Source organism: Littorina saxatilis, linkage group LG13 (assembly GCF_037325665.1).
Source record: "Littorina saxatilis isolate snail1 linkage group LG13, US_GU_Lsax_2.0, whole genome shotgun sequence".
Taxonomy (NCBI): domain Eukaryota; kingdom Metazoa; phylum Mollusca; class Gastropoda; order Littorinimorpha; family Littorinidae; genus Littorina; species Littorina saxatilis.
The window spans coordinates 14,945,489-14,959,763 of NC_090257.1; the positions used below are offsets into that span (position 1 = coordinate 14,945,489).

The 14,275-nt window shown below is 45.3% G+C and overlaps 1 protein-coding gene across 2 annotated transcripts in view; it reads right to left on the minus strand.

The window, feature by feature from the left end:
• The window catches only part of LOC138983690 (UDP-glucuronic acid decarboxylase 1-like), a 100,308-nt gene that overhangs the window by 30,776 nt on the left and 55,257 nt on the right, over window positions 1-14,275 (minus strand). For both annotated transcript variants that reach the window (XR_011461233.1, XM_070356985.1), the window contains exons 3-5: window positions 13,636-13,707; window positions 9,276-9,333; window positions 55-235 (exon numbers count right to left, since the gene is read on the minus strand). Coding sequence is in view for 1 of the 2 variants with exons in the window: in XM_070356985.1 (XP_070213086.1) it covers window positions 55-235; window positions 9,276-9,333; window positions 13,636-13,707 (311 nt within the window). In the remaining variant the exon portion in view is untranslated. The remainder of the gene's footprint in view (window positions 1-54; window positions 236-9,275; window positions 9,334-13,635; window positions 13,708-14,275) is intronic.

Here is a 14,275-nt window from a genome sequence, read left to right on the forward strand (position 1 = left end):
CTTACCTTCTATGTACAGATCTACCGTCTAGCTACAATGTGACACTACACTTACCTTCTATGTATAGAGGGTTGACAATGTCATGGTGCAGCAGCTCAAAGTTCTCATGTCCAATCCAGTGCTCAACGTTCCGCTTCCTTCCTGTGAAGAAATTGTCAACCACGGTCACCTCGTGGCCCTCCATCATCAGCAAGTCCACCAGGTGAGAACCAACAAAGCCCGCCCCACCTGTTATCTGGCAGTGCAGTCAAAGCCATCATTCAACAAACCATTTTCCTTCTAAAGCAAGACAATGGCATGTAAATTACATTAAATAAAACACATATTTGGACACATTTGTGCAAGTTTACGCACACACAGGAAGGCTGCGGCACACACACACATATCTCTCTAACTCTCTTCACAAAAGCGTTGCACATCAGTGTCTTTTTCAAATACATCCTCTACCTTAAAAAGTGGCACATCTGTCATGCCCCATTAACACACCAAAAACACCTGTTAGTGTTCAACCTGAGTCTTCCCCATTCTTTGATGTGTTTGCCCTGCTGGAGCACTTTTTTTTTCATGCAGTTACTAACTTAGTAACTACATATTTTAATGTCTGTTTGTTTGTTTCCACAAAAATCGATTTTTCATTTGATTAATATATACCGAGCAACAAAAGAAACGCGAAAAAAATCTGCAATGTTTGATTGACAAAATCTCAAACAATTATGGAGTTAGAATTATCAAACCACAACATTTTCATGAAGGCATGTTTGACCTAGCTGTTGCGTGATTATTTTGATGCTGCGACTGTTTTAATACACGGGACAAGTAGGTTTAACGTTAACGAAGTTTTGGAGGTCTCGCTCAGTCAGCCTTCATCGCGCTCTCTGGCCACTGATCGGACACTGGTTGCTTCCAATGATGTTCCTGGTAGTGTCAGCGGCTGAATTGAATCGATGTCGAAGACGTTGTGGCAGGAAATTGCGATCTTGTCTTATTGGGGTAATGCGAAAAAATCCACCGCGTTGCATAACTGCAGTGCTTGCAATGTCACCAGAACATTTGCAGAAGGTGATAAACTGTTGGAATATGCACGTTTAAAGCACATGCCAGCGCTTCTGGATCACCCCCAGCTTTAAATCGACCTGGCATTTTGGTGGTGTCAATCTTGGCATCCTGGCTGTTTCAAAAGTGAGACTGGCAGCAAGCGTGCCATGGTCTCTTTTGATTGCTAATGCATTAGTGAACACATCTCACACATCGGATTTCTCCTGCTCTACTTGCACGTGCTGCGAGCGCGCATTATGTGTTTAACGATAAACCTGCTTGTCTCAAGTGTTAAAATAGTCACAGCATCAAAATAATCACACAAAAGTATGGTCAAACATGCCTTCATTAAACTTTTGTGGTTTAATAATTCTAACTCTATAATTGTTGGAGATTTTGTCAATCAAACAATGACGAATTTTTTCGCGTTTCTTTTGTTGCTCGGTATACTTACTTGAATCACATTAATCAAATTGACGCAGTCTGAGATGCTAAGGTCTGAAAATCCCTACCCGTCTAAAAACTTTAAAGGGAAGCAACCCCACCACAATAAAATGTCAACGGATGCGTAGGTAAGGATGCCAGACCATGGGAGTTACCTCCCCTTGGTGTGTACTACGTCACTACCGCTCCCGGACACGTGGTAACTCATACGGCTTTTAAAGAAACTAAAAACCATAAGCGGGGTTGGTGGGAAGGCATAAACTATGTGATTCGGGTAAGTATATTAATCAAATGAAAATTAAAATTTACTTTTAAAATTTTCGATTAAATTACATATTCTCACTCCGAATCACATATAGCAGATAGCTTCAACAAGGCGGTGGGAAAGAAAAAATCTAACTCACTCTTAAGTCCTAGACAGGAACTGGCCCGCTGCCACCAGGGCAGGAAGGGACCGAGAACCATCCTGCTGGACAGCCGCGATGTCTCTCAGGCAAAAGTTGAAAAAGACATCGTCAGAGCGCCAGTAAGCTGTGCCCAGCACTTCGTCCAATCATCTAGACCGTAAAACGGCCAAGGAAGAGACCCAAGCCCTGGATTCAAGGACCCGAGCCGAGGCAAGGGGAAAGACAGGCTGCGCCCCCCCCCCCACCCCCCCTCTATTGGAATGGAAATGCCAATGCCCTGGAACGATCAGTGCTTAAGGCTGTCCACTCAGTGCTGAGTAGGACGAACTCTCCAGGTGACCGTAAGAAAATCATGCCAAAGTATGCACAACCTTGGGATGGAGTGAGGCCCGAAAGGGCCTGGGAGATAGAAGTCAGCTCCCGAGAAGCGTGACCGATCTCCTCACAAAGAGCGAGAGTGAAGCCTGAGTACAAGGTACCAGAGTCCGTCTCGAAGGGAAAAGCTCATGAAAGAGCATAAGCGTTCCTGAAGTTCCAAAAACCCGAAGAAACGCTCACCCTCCTAAGAACCGAAGCTGTGGAAGACAGCCTGTTCCAACCCGGTTAGCCGAAGTAGGCTACTGCTGGAGCAAGAACTCAAAGAGTGCTGACCCCAGCATGACCGGGAGTGTGACGCTGTAATGCTTTCTGAGTTAGGGTCCGTGTCTAACCAAGACAAGGAGTCATTGTACTCCTGGGTTGTGACAGAAAACACCAAAGAAAGAAATGGCTGTGATCTTTGACGTCGTTACCCTTTGAGTATGCTTGAGAAGGGTGCCGTAAGCAGCAGTCTTGCTGCCCTCAAAAGAGATGGTCGGAGGAACTGGAAACCAGAACCACCTGACAGCAGAACCCTCCAAAAACCCAAAACAGAAAACAACAAAAAATGGCTGGTCAGCATAACCGGAACCGGGAAGCCAACCTGTCGTTTGTTTGTTTGCTTAACGCCCAGCCGACCACGAAGGGCCTTATCAGGGCGGTGCTGCTTTGACATTTAACGTGCGCCACACACAAGACAGAAGTCGCAGCACAGGCTTCATGTCTCACCCAGTCACATTATTCTGACACCGGACCAACCAGTCCTAGCACTAACCCCATAATGCCAGACGCCAGGCGGAGCAGCCACTAGATTGTCAATTTTAAAGTCTTAGGTATGACCCGGCCAGGGTTCGAACCCACGACCTCCCGATCACGGGGCGGACGCCTTACCCAACCTGTCGTAAGCCTCCCGAGACGAAGTGTTCTCAGGAAAAAATCTGGAAGTTACTTCCGCCGCCAAATCCAGTGCCTCCCTGAGTTTGGCCGAAAAAACAGAACGCGTCTCTCTATCTCTGAACAACTGAGGGTCAGACGCGGAGACCGGCGGGCAAAGCCGTAGTCATAGTTGCCTGTGGCAGAAGGGTGACCGGAAACCGGAAACCCGAACGAACAGAAGTCGTCCTGACTCGCCTCATGCCTAGGATGAGGGTGAAGAAAGGAAGAGACGAAATCCGACGTCACAGGGCCCGAGAGTGCAATAGTCAACACAGCGGACAGGCAGGACAACTATTGCACAGGCTAAGGCTGAAAGCTGTGATGCCCGTAGGCCAGCCATTGTTCCGAACTCCCCACAGTACGTAGGTAATCGTAAGGAACAAAAGTGCGGCTGCCGAATCAGGTGCTGGGCTATGAGCCAACAGCAAAAAACCCGGAACATTAGCTAACCCTCTGCCGGAAGGAGAGGGCTAGCCGCAACCTGAGAGAGGTGGTAAGCCACAGAGGATGACTCCCCAACCTGGAAATAGGAGTGCTCCTCCTTCAAAATCCGGAAGTCATCCATTACCAATGGGGCAACCAAAGCGGAAGCCTCCGAAGACAATGCACCCTCAGGAAAATATCTGGATGTTACTACCGCGGACAACTCAAGTGCAGCCTTAAGTTTGGACGAAAAACCAGAACGCGTCTGCTCACCAAAGAAAGACAGAGTCAGACTCGGCGACAGACGGACAAAGACCGTAGTCCAGTTGCTTGTGGCAAAAGGGTGAACGGGATAACCGTAAGACGGAAACCCCACCCAAACAGAAATTGTCCCGCCTCATCTCATGCCTAGGATGAGGATGAAGGTAAGAAGTGTCGAAGTCCGAATCCACAAGAACAGAGAATGCAAAAGCCGACACCTCAGACAGGTGGAATGGCTGTTGCACAGGCTGAGGCTAAAAAACCTGGGTGCCCGTAGGCCAGCCGTTGTTCTCTTCTCTCTTTTTTGCTTAACGCCCAGCCGACCACAAAGGGCCACATCAGGGCGGTGCTGCTTTGACATATAACGTGCGCCACACACAAGACAGAAGTCGCAGCACAGGCTTCATGTCTCACCCAGTCACATTATTCTGACACCGGACCTACCAGTCCTAGCACTAACCCCATAATGCCAGACGCCAGGCAGAGCAGCCACTAGATTGCTAATTTTAAAGTCTTAGGTATGACCCGGCCGGGGTTCGAACCCACGACCTCCCGATCACGGGGCGGACGCCTTACCACTAGGCCAACCGTGCCGGTAGCCGTTGTTCCAACAAACCCCGACGTACCTACGTAACCGTCAGTGAGAGGAACATCATTTCCGGTCAGAGCCGGAAGTGCGACAGACGAGGAAGCCAGTGGCTGAAACGACTGTAACACGGACTGAGGCCGGAAGCCAGTATGCCCGAAGGCCAGCCCAAGATCCGAACCAGAAGAGACCTCGGCGGGTGCTTGAGCTGGTGGACCTTGTTCTCAAACCCCAACGTACGCACGTACTCATCAGGGAGAAGAACGGAATTCCCAGACAGAGCCGGAAGTGCGACAGACAAAACCACGCATAGTGGTAGCGAATGTTGCACTGACTGGGGCCGGAAGCCCGAACGCCCGTAGGCCAGTCCTAGGTTCGAACCGGAAGAGACCACGGCGGGTGCTCGCTCCGGCGGACCTATTCGTAAAAGCGCGAGAACGCGCTCTGATGGAGGTCTCCGAAATCGAAGACAACTCCAGAAGTTGACGCCCGATGTCCTCCGAAGCGACAAGGGTATGATCTGGCAACAGAACACCCGAATCCTTCTTAGGCTGCCTAGCCAAAGGAGGGAGAAATTCCTGCGGCACCAGTAAAGGTGAGCGCGGGAGCGCAAAGGACGCCAACAAGTTCCTACTCTGCTATGGCAAAATAAACTTCTTATGACCAGCGAGAACGAAAGTCACCGCTTGAGTCTCAGAAGCCTTCAAACCTGGTAGAGAGAAGTCAGAGAACTGCTGATCTATTCGACTGGATCTCCCTTCTCCTGGCATCAAACACCAGTTGGCCGAAAAGAGATCCCTCTACCACAGGTGAAGATCTCAGCGTGTTTCTCGCAACTTCCTCAGAAACTGAGAATGAGAGAGAAACAAGTCCCTCCGACACATCACTGCGTGAGCGTAGTGAAGAGAGGACAGTCTCATCTGCTCTTCGTTCACCCTGGCAAGGGCTGACAAAAGAGTAGAAAGGCCATCGGCGTCCTGATCCCCACTAGTCGTGAAAGGATCCAGCGACCCCGTGAGAGCACGAGCGCTCCGATGATCGTCTCCGAGATGGAAGCCAGTTCCAGCAGCTGTCGTCCGATTTCCTCCGAAGCAACAAGGGTATGATCTGGCAACAGAACACCCGAGTCCTTCTTAAACTGCTTCGCCAGCAGAGGAAGAAGTTCCTGCGGCACCGGTAATGGTGTACGCGGGAGAGCGAAGGACGACAACAAGTTCCGACCAGGCTTTGGCAATGAGAACTTCTTATGACTAGTAGGAACAAAAGTCGAAGCTTGTGTCACAGAAGCCAGCCAAGGCTGAGCCTGTTCCGGAGCTGAACCGTGAGGAACGAGCAGCGGAACCGGAACGCTGGGGATACCACCTCCGGGAGGAGATTGTCAAGCCAAAACCTGCGAAAGGTGGTAAGCCACCGAAGGTGACTCCTTGAACGGGAAGTAGGAATCCTCCTCCCTCTCGGAACAGAAGTCCGCCATCGCCGAAGGAGCGACCGAAGCGGAAGCCACAGACGACGATGCACCCTCCGGAAAATATCTGGAAGTCACCTCCGCCGCAGCTTCAAGCGTAACCTTGAGCTTAGACGGAAATCCAGAACGTGTCTGCTCGCGAGCCAGAGACTGTGCATCAGAATCATCAAGCGACGGACACGGACCGAAGTCGCAGTTGCTGGTGGCAGACTGATGAACTGGATGACCGGAAACCGGAAACCCATCCAACCGGAACCCGTCCTGACTCATCCCCTGACTGGCAGGAGGGTAAGAGTAAGAGGAGGGAACATCCGGAGCCACCGGAACTGAATAGGCAGTAGCCGCAACACCCGACGGGTGGTGTGACGACTGCCCCGGCCGAGGCTGAAAGCCTGAATGGCCGTAGGCCAGCCGCTGTTCCTCACTCACCGACATCCGAGAGGAAGCGTCAGGAAGAGGAACAGTGTATCCGGACAGAGCCGGAAAAGCAACAGACGAAGCCGCACAATGCGGAAGCGAAGGTTGCGTGGACTGGGGCCGGAAGCCCGAATGCCCGTAGGCCAGTCCTCGGTCAACTCCAGTCAAGACCTCTACGTGTACTTGCGCGGGAGGACCTATGCTTAAAACCGGAAGCGCAGCTGCCGAAAACGGATGCCGCCTTTGCTCTGAAACGCCCGTGCACGCCATGTGAATTGGGTGTCAGAACAGAAGTTAGCCGGTTGTGATCCTGCGCCAAGGAACTGCTTCCCAGAAGGGAGTGTCCGGTAGCTTCGCGAGAGCTGGTGGACCAGTTCGACTTACCAGCCGTGACAGCCACGGAGGCAGAAGACGAAGAAACCAGGAGATCCTCCCTGGAAAACTTAGCCGAAGGCAACCACAGCGACGCCAAAGAGCGAGCGTCCCCCACGGCCGGGTATCTGGAATGAGAGAACCAAAAAAATACGCCACCAGAGCACAGGACTCGGGAGGAGACGTAGAGGACAAACGAACAAAGTCCCAAAATGAGCGCTAAGGTCATTTGCTAACCAGTGAGAATGCAAGAGACATGGTTTTGTTTTTTGTTTGTTTTGTTTATTTGTTGCTTAACGTCCAGCCGACTACGCAGAGCCATATCAGGACGAGGAAGGGGGGGATGAAGGGGGCCACTTGTCAAGCGATTCCTGTTTACAAATGCACTAACCCATTACTTGTGTCCCAGCAGGCTTTAGTAAAACTAAATTAATACCTACTGGAAGATTACCAGTTTCCAGTATGTTAAAATAGGCTTAACCTATCTACTGCTGGGCTTACATCAGAACACTAACAGATTAAACTATACATGAATCGCGAGACAAGCGGCAAGAGAAGAGATTTTTGGAAAAAATACAGGTGAATGAGCAAGAAGGCAGAAAAAAGAAAAGAATTCATGAAGAAAAAGAGAGCATGACAGGAAAGAGGAACCAAAAATCTACCTAACAGCAAACTAGAAAGCTCCTGCGGTTCCAAAAACAGGAGGGGCCTTTAATTTCATAACCGCAGTGCCCCACTGCGGGAAAGAGACATGGTAAACAACCGCGTCTGAAACCACAAACAAATTCGGTAACTTCTGAAAAGAAGACTAGGGCTAGGAAAAACCCTTACCCTAACCTCCGTGAATACACCACGCTAGCTTTGACACTGTCAGCCCGACTGACACATCAAAGATGGCGGCAAAACAATGCTACAGCAAAATAAGCTATGCAAAATGCTTGACTGCCCCTAAAACAATAAGTTCAACCGGGGCAGAAAAAGGCACAGAAATTACAATAAAGTAAGCGTCGTCAGAAAGACAACGCGAACAGGTGATAAAGAAGAAAACACCAAAGATATAGGCTTAGAAAAACCTTTACCCTTGACATCCCCGCGCACCAAAAAGATATCACTATCAGTTAAGCTGAAACCAAAATGGCAGCCAAACTGAAAAGTACAAGTCCAAAGAATGAACAAAGACTCAGTAGCCAAGACAAAATCCCTGTCAAAAACATGACAAAATGGAAAGAGCTCACCAACTAATGAAGCAGAAGGTGAATAAGACGGGTAGTAGCCGGAGTAGCCACGAGAGCGAAAAATATCATGAAAAAGTTGTATGATTTACCACTTGTCCGGGAGCGGTGGTGACGTAGTACACACCAAGGGGAGGTAACTCCCATGGTCTGGCATCCTTACCTACGCATCCGTTGACACTTTTTTGTGGTGGGGTTGCTTCCCTTTAAAGTTTTTAGACGGGTAGCGATTTTCAGACCTTAGCATCTCAGACTGCGTCAATGCTAAATGTGATTCGGAGTAAAAATATGTAATTTAACAGTAGTGTGCAGTTTCAAACATATTAAAAAACAACAGCACATAATGCCCAAATCTTCTCAAAGGTTGCAGAAAACTGCAGAGGTTTCTTCTTGCAAGTAACACTCAAATTATTCCGGTTGATGAATAAATGCCAAGACAAAACATCTCAGGTACTCACAACCATTGCCAGGAAGAAAAGGAAGGGAAAACAAGTCACGTAAGGCGAAATTACTACATTCAGTCAAGCTGTGGAACGCACTGTATTTTTTCACAATGACCGTAGTCCGCCGCTTGTGCAAAACGGAGTAAAACTGATGAGCCTGTTTAGCGCAGTAGTGGTTTTGCTGTGCTGCATAGCACGCTTTTCTGTGCCTCTCTTCATTTTAACTTTCTGAGCGTGTTTTTAATCCAAACATATCATATCTATATGTTTTTGGAATCAGGAACCGACAAGGAATAAGATGAAATTGTTTTTAAATCGATTTCGGAAATTTAATTTTGATCATAATTTTTATATTTTTAATTTTCAGAGATTGTTTTTAATCCAAATATAACATATTTATATGTTTTTTGAATCAGGAAATGATGTAGAATAAGATGAACGTAAATTTGGGTCGTTTTATATAAAAAAAATTATTACAATTTTCAGATTTTTAATGACCAAAGTCATTAATTAACTTTTAAGCCACCAAGCTGAAATGCAATACCGAAGTCCGGCCTTCATCGAAGATTGCTTTACAAAAATGTCAATCAATTTGATTGAAAAATGAGCGTGTGACAGTGCCGCCTCAACTTTTACAAAAAGCCGGATATGACGTCATCAAAGACATTCATCGAAAAAATGAAAAAAACGTCTAGGGATATCATACCCAGGAACTCTCATGTAAAATTTCATAAAGATCGGTCTTGTAGTTTACTCTGAATCGCTCTACACACACACACACACACACACACACACACACACACACACACACACACACACACACACACACCACGACCGTCGTCTTGATTAAACTTGACTAAATGTAAAAAGGAAAAGAAGCAGAACTGTAATACTTACTAAAATCCTTTTTCTATCTTTGTATGTGAGAAATTTCACCTCTGGAAATTTCTTTTTCCTGAAACAAAAGAAATTTATTGCAGAGATGCAAGGGTTCAAACTGCTACTGGTGTATATGCCTTGCCGTGGCGTAGCAGCTTGTGTGCCCTGATGATCCAAAGAGCTATGCCGGCCGGAGCCTTCATAGTGCTCCTGGCAGGTGTAACCACGCCGGACAGGTCTGAGGTGAATGGGGGCAGACTAAGTATACACCCTGGCACTCCAGGTTGGGGGTTGTGCGAAGGGCTAACAACTCATCCATGGAAAAAAGTACTCGTTACTGAAACGTCAACAAGAGATACAAGGAACATTTCGGCCCTGGGAGTAAAAGCCCAGGATCGAAGTGCCTGGCGAGCTCTTGTTGGCGGCCTATGCCCCGGACGGGGTCAAAGGCATAAGTAAGTAAGTAAGTATGGGTTCAAAAGGCTCCCAGTTGAGAATTGCTAAAAAGAGAGCATAAGATAGTACCATCCCAGAGAGGGGTGACATTGACTTTTGGTCAAAGCTTGACTAAATGTAAACAAGAAGGGCAAAGCCCATACGACTCACATGCTTGACCTTGACCTTCAGGGTCAAGGTCAAATAACTAAACCTAGCAATGACATCATACACTAAGAACTGCTTTACACATTTTTCCTACCAAAATACATGTGACCTTGACCCAAGGTCAAGGTCATCCAAGGTCATGCAACACAAAGCTGTTAATTCAAGACATAGGAAGTACAATGGTGCTTATTGGCTCTTTCTACCATGAGATATGGTCACTTTTAGTGGTTCACTACCTTATTTTGGTCACATTTCATAAGGGTCAAAGTGACCTTGACCTTGATCATATGTGACCAAATGTGTCTCATGATGAAAGCATAACATGTGCCCCACATAATTTTTAAGTTTGAAACAGTTATCTTCCATAGTTCAGGGTCAAGGTCACTTCAAAATATGTATACAATCCAACTTTAAAGGACCCTTGCGACCTTGACCTTGAAGCAAGGTCAACCAAACTGGTGTCCAAAGATAGGGCTTACATTGCCCTGTATAGCATACATAGCTAAGGTTGCCATTCTCGTTAACTTCAGAAAAAAATGTGAAAATGTGAAAAATGGTCGTTTTTAAGACAACAATTACGGCCCCTGTGACCTTGAACTTGAAGTGAGGTCAAGTTGCCGCACATGTTTTTTGAGATCTTGTAACCATACACCATCAGGCCACATCAGGTGTTGATAGACTTAATAGTGTCCAAGAAATATCCAACGTTAAAGTTTTCCGGACGGACGGACGACTCGGGTGAGTACATAGACTCACTTTTGCTTCGCATGTGAGTCAAAAACAAACAGACAGACAGACAAACACACAAACAAACAAACATCGCCTATGAAAATCATACCTGACCATAAACAATAGTTCAACAATCTAACATCTCAAAACAGATGGTTCCAGTACCGATTATTGTACAGAATTCTGCCGACAGAACGGTTTCTATTTTTGCGAAAAATTGTGGATACGTCACTGTGTACATTTTGCGGTAGAAATGAACAAACCCTTATACATATGTTTTGGGAGTGTGATAAAGTACAGACTTTTTGGATAGAATTTGTAAATTGGTTAAAGGCGAACTGCACCCATTGTGACAATTTAATTTTTAAACCTTTCTAAAGAACTGGTTCTTTTTGGAGTTGCAAACAATGTAGTCACTGATAAAGTTTTTGATGTGCTAGTAATTTGTGCCAAACACCACGTATATATTTCCAAAATGAACAAAAAGATCCCTCATTTTCAAACATTTAGTAGAAATCTTAAGCAAAGATTTATTTGTGAAAAGTATAACGCATGAAGCGAAATTAATACATTTCAAGTCAATCTGTCAAAATCACAGAATGAACCTGAACACACTGCATTTTATGACTCAGCTGTTTTTAAATCTCACGGAATGCAGAGGTTCCTGTGCTGAACCATATTTCTGGCAGATGAAGTCTGGCGCTCGCTACCAGCTTAACCGGATATTGTGTTCAGCTAAGCTTCCATTTCTGAATGACGCTATGCTCACCAGCTAGTCAGCCATTTTGCAGCCTACCCCAACAACACCCTAAAATTTCTAGTCACAGTCCTAGTATCATCTTCTAAGGTTGACTCTGTGATAACCAACAGTGCCTGGAGACATTCTTTTATTTCTAGTCAGGACAGTGCCTGTGGGCGTGAACAATTTATATTTAACTTCAGAATATAACTTATAAGTAATTTTATGTTGTTATTTACGTGTGGTTATGTTAGATTGTGTCAGTGAATGACTTGTGTAGTTGAGTGAATGCATGCGGACAGAATGAGAGTGTTTCATATTGTTGTACATGTATATGTAAATTTATTAAAGTCATTGAATACATTTTTGGCCATGGTCTTCTGTGTTGCGTTTGATTTAAGAAGACAATAGTTAAAAATTGTGGATACCCTGCGGCTTAGAAAGCACTGTGGCCCGCTTGAATTGACATAACAAGCCAGTATAGCGTATTAAATAGCTCTCTGAGATTGTTTTTAACCCAAACATAATACAGCTGTATGTTTTTGTAACACACTCAGGCTCTGTGTAATATTGTGTCCCAAAACATCAATCAATCAATCAATATGAGGCAAATATATCGCGCATATTCCGTGGGTACAGTTCTAAGCGCAGGGATTTATTTTTTAATTTTTTTAATTTTTATTTTATGCAATTTATATCGCGCACATATTCAAGGCGCAGGGATTTATTTATGTCGTGTGAGATGGAATTTTTTTACACAATACATCATGCATTCACATCGGCCAGCAGATCGCAGCCATTTCGGCGCATATCCTACTTTTCACTGCCTATTATTCCAAGTCACACGGGTATTTTGGTGGACATTTTTATCTATGCCTATACAATTTTGCCAGGAAAGACCCTTTTGTCAATCGTGGGATCTTTAACGTGCACACCCCAATGCAGTGTACACGAAGGGACCTCGGTTTTTTGTCTCATCCGAAAGACTAGCACTTGAACCTAGGTTAGGAAAGGGGGGAGAAAATTTCTAACGCCCTGACCCAGGGTCGAACTCGCAACCTCTCGCAAAACATATGTCCAAATATAGCAAAAGACACCTGAAGCAAGGCCCAGGCTCTTGTTTCCCTCTGAGTGCTTACATCTCCGCAGTGAGTCCAGTTTTGAGTGTGTACACAGGTATCTGTTCAGTGATGTGATTTATTGTGCCTGACAAAGGTCCATATGCATCAAAAGGGCCACTTGCTCCTGACAAGACTCCTTTAGGAGCCCCACATTTCTAATGCACAAGTTCATCAATTCATGCAAATGATTGCTTACTTGAATTCTTTCCACTGAAAAATATGTCACAGGCCATATTTTAGAGAGAGGGAGAGAGAGAGAGAGAGAGAGAGAGAGAGAGAGAGAGAGAGAGAGAGAGAGAGAGAGAGAGAGAGAGAGAGAGAGAGAGAGAGAGAGAGAGAGAGAGAGAGAGAGAGACAATGACAATTCTTTATTTTTCGAGGGTGACAAGAACAAGCATAGATATGCTTTTTTTGCATCTGGCCCTCGCCCTAAAGAGGGACTAAACTATTTTACTATAACTATGACTAGGGAAAAAAAAAAGAAAAAAAAAGTTACATAAAAACATTAATGGTAGAACATATAAGTTTATGTACATGAAGCGCATTATGTAGAAGCATTGTAGATCATAAGGTAGTGTTCAAAATTGGGTGGAAAGTAACCCAACAATACATTAGCTCAGCAAAACAATGTACGAATCTTCGTGATTTTGTCACAATAAACCATAATTCCGATAATGAACAACTGTATACAAAGAGAACATACCAATCAAGTTTATTTGTTCACAGAGTTCATTAAATGGAAAGAATATTTGGTTCTAAAAGAATCTGTATTGGTGGATTGCCGCAGGGCGTCCAGAAGAGCGTTCCAGAGGCTGCTTCCTGAATAAACAAGACTTGATTTAAATAGGTCTATCCTAGGAAGAGGAGTGTTTAGTTTTGTAAAGTGGTGCGAATTCTTCAAAGAGAACTTTGAACAAATGGTTTCGGGTGCATTTTCTGTCATAATTTTATGCATCATTATTCCTTTGTTATAATTCATTCTTGACTTTAGAGGTAGGACCCCTATGTTGATGTAGTCTGAGTCGGTGAGAGTAGTCTGTTTGAGTAATACTACTTTCAGCGCTCTTTTGTGTAATCTGCTGAGTAGCGAGAGAGAGAGAGAGAGAGAGAGAGAGAGAGAGAGAGAGAGAGAGAGAGAGAGAGAGAGAGAGAGAGAGAGAGAGAGAGAGAGAGAGAGAGACAATACCCTTGCTCCAGATCTTGTATCCTGCCTTTCAAACCCACAAGTTCATCATGCAATCTGGCAGCAGAGAGACCCCTGCACACAAGATTAACTGTCATAGTGCACGTTCAATATCCACTTACAAAGTATTGAATGTCATGGCAAGAAATTGCTAACAATAACACTGACGACTACATGATACTACACAGCAATTAATATATAAATTTGCCAGACACTCAGGCTTATAGTTATAGTCAAAGGATACTTTTCTTTCACTGCATAAATTGAGGAAGTCAGAAGGGGCGGACCCAGGGACGGTTTCCGGGGTTTCCAGACCCCCCCGCCCCCCCCCCCCCCCCCCCCCAAGCCTAAAAAAAATAAAAACATTAAACATTTTTTAATTTGAACAAAAAATTAAAAAAAAGAAGAACAAGAAGGGCAAAGCCCATACGACTCACATGCTTTACACATTTTTCCTACCAAAATACATGTGACCTTGACCCAAGGTCAAGGTCATCCAAGGTCATGCAACACAAAGCTGTTAATTCAAGACATAGGAAGTACAATGGTGCTTATTGGCTCTTTCTACCATGAGATATGGTCACTTTTAGTGGTTCACTACCTTATTTTGGCCACATTTCATAAGGGTCAAAGTGACCTTGAC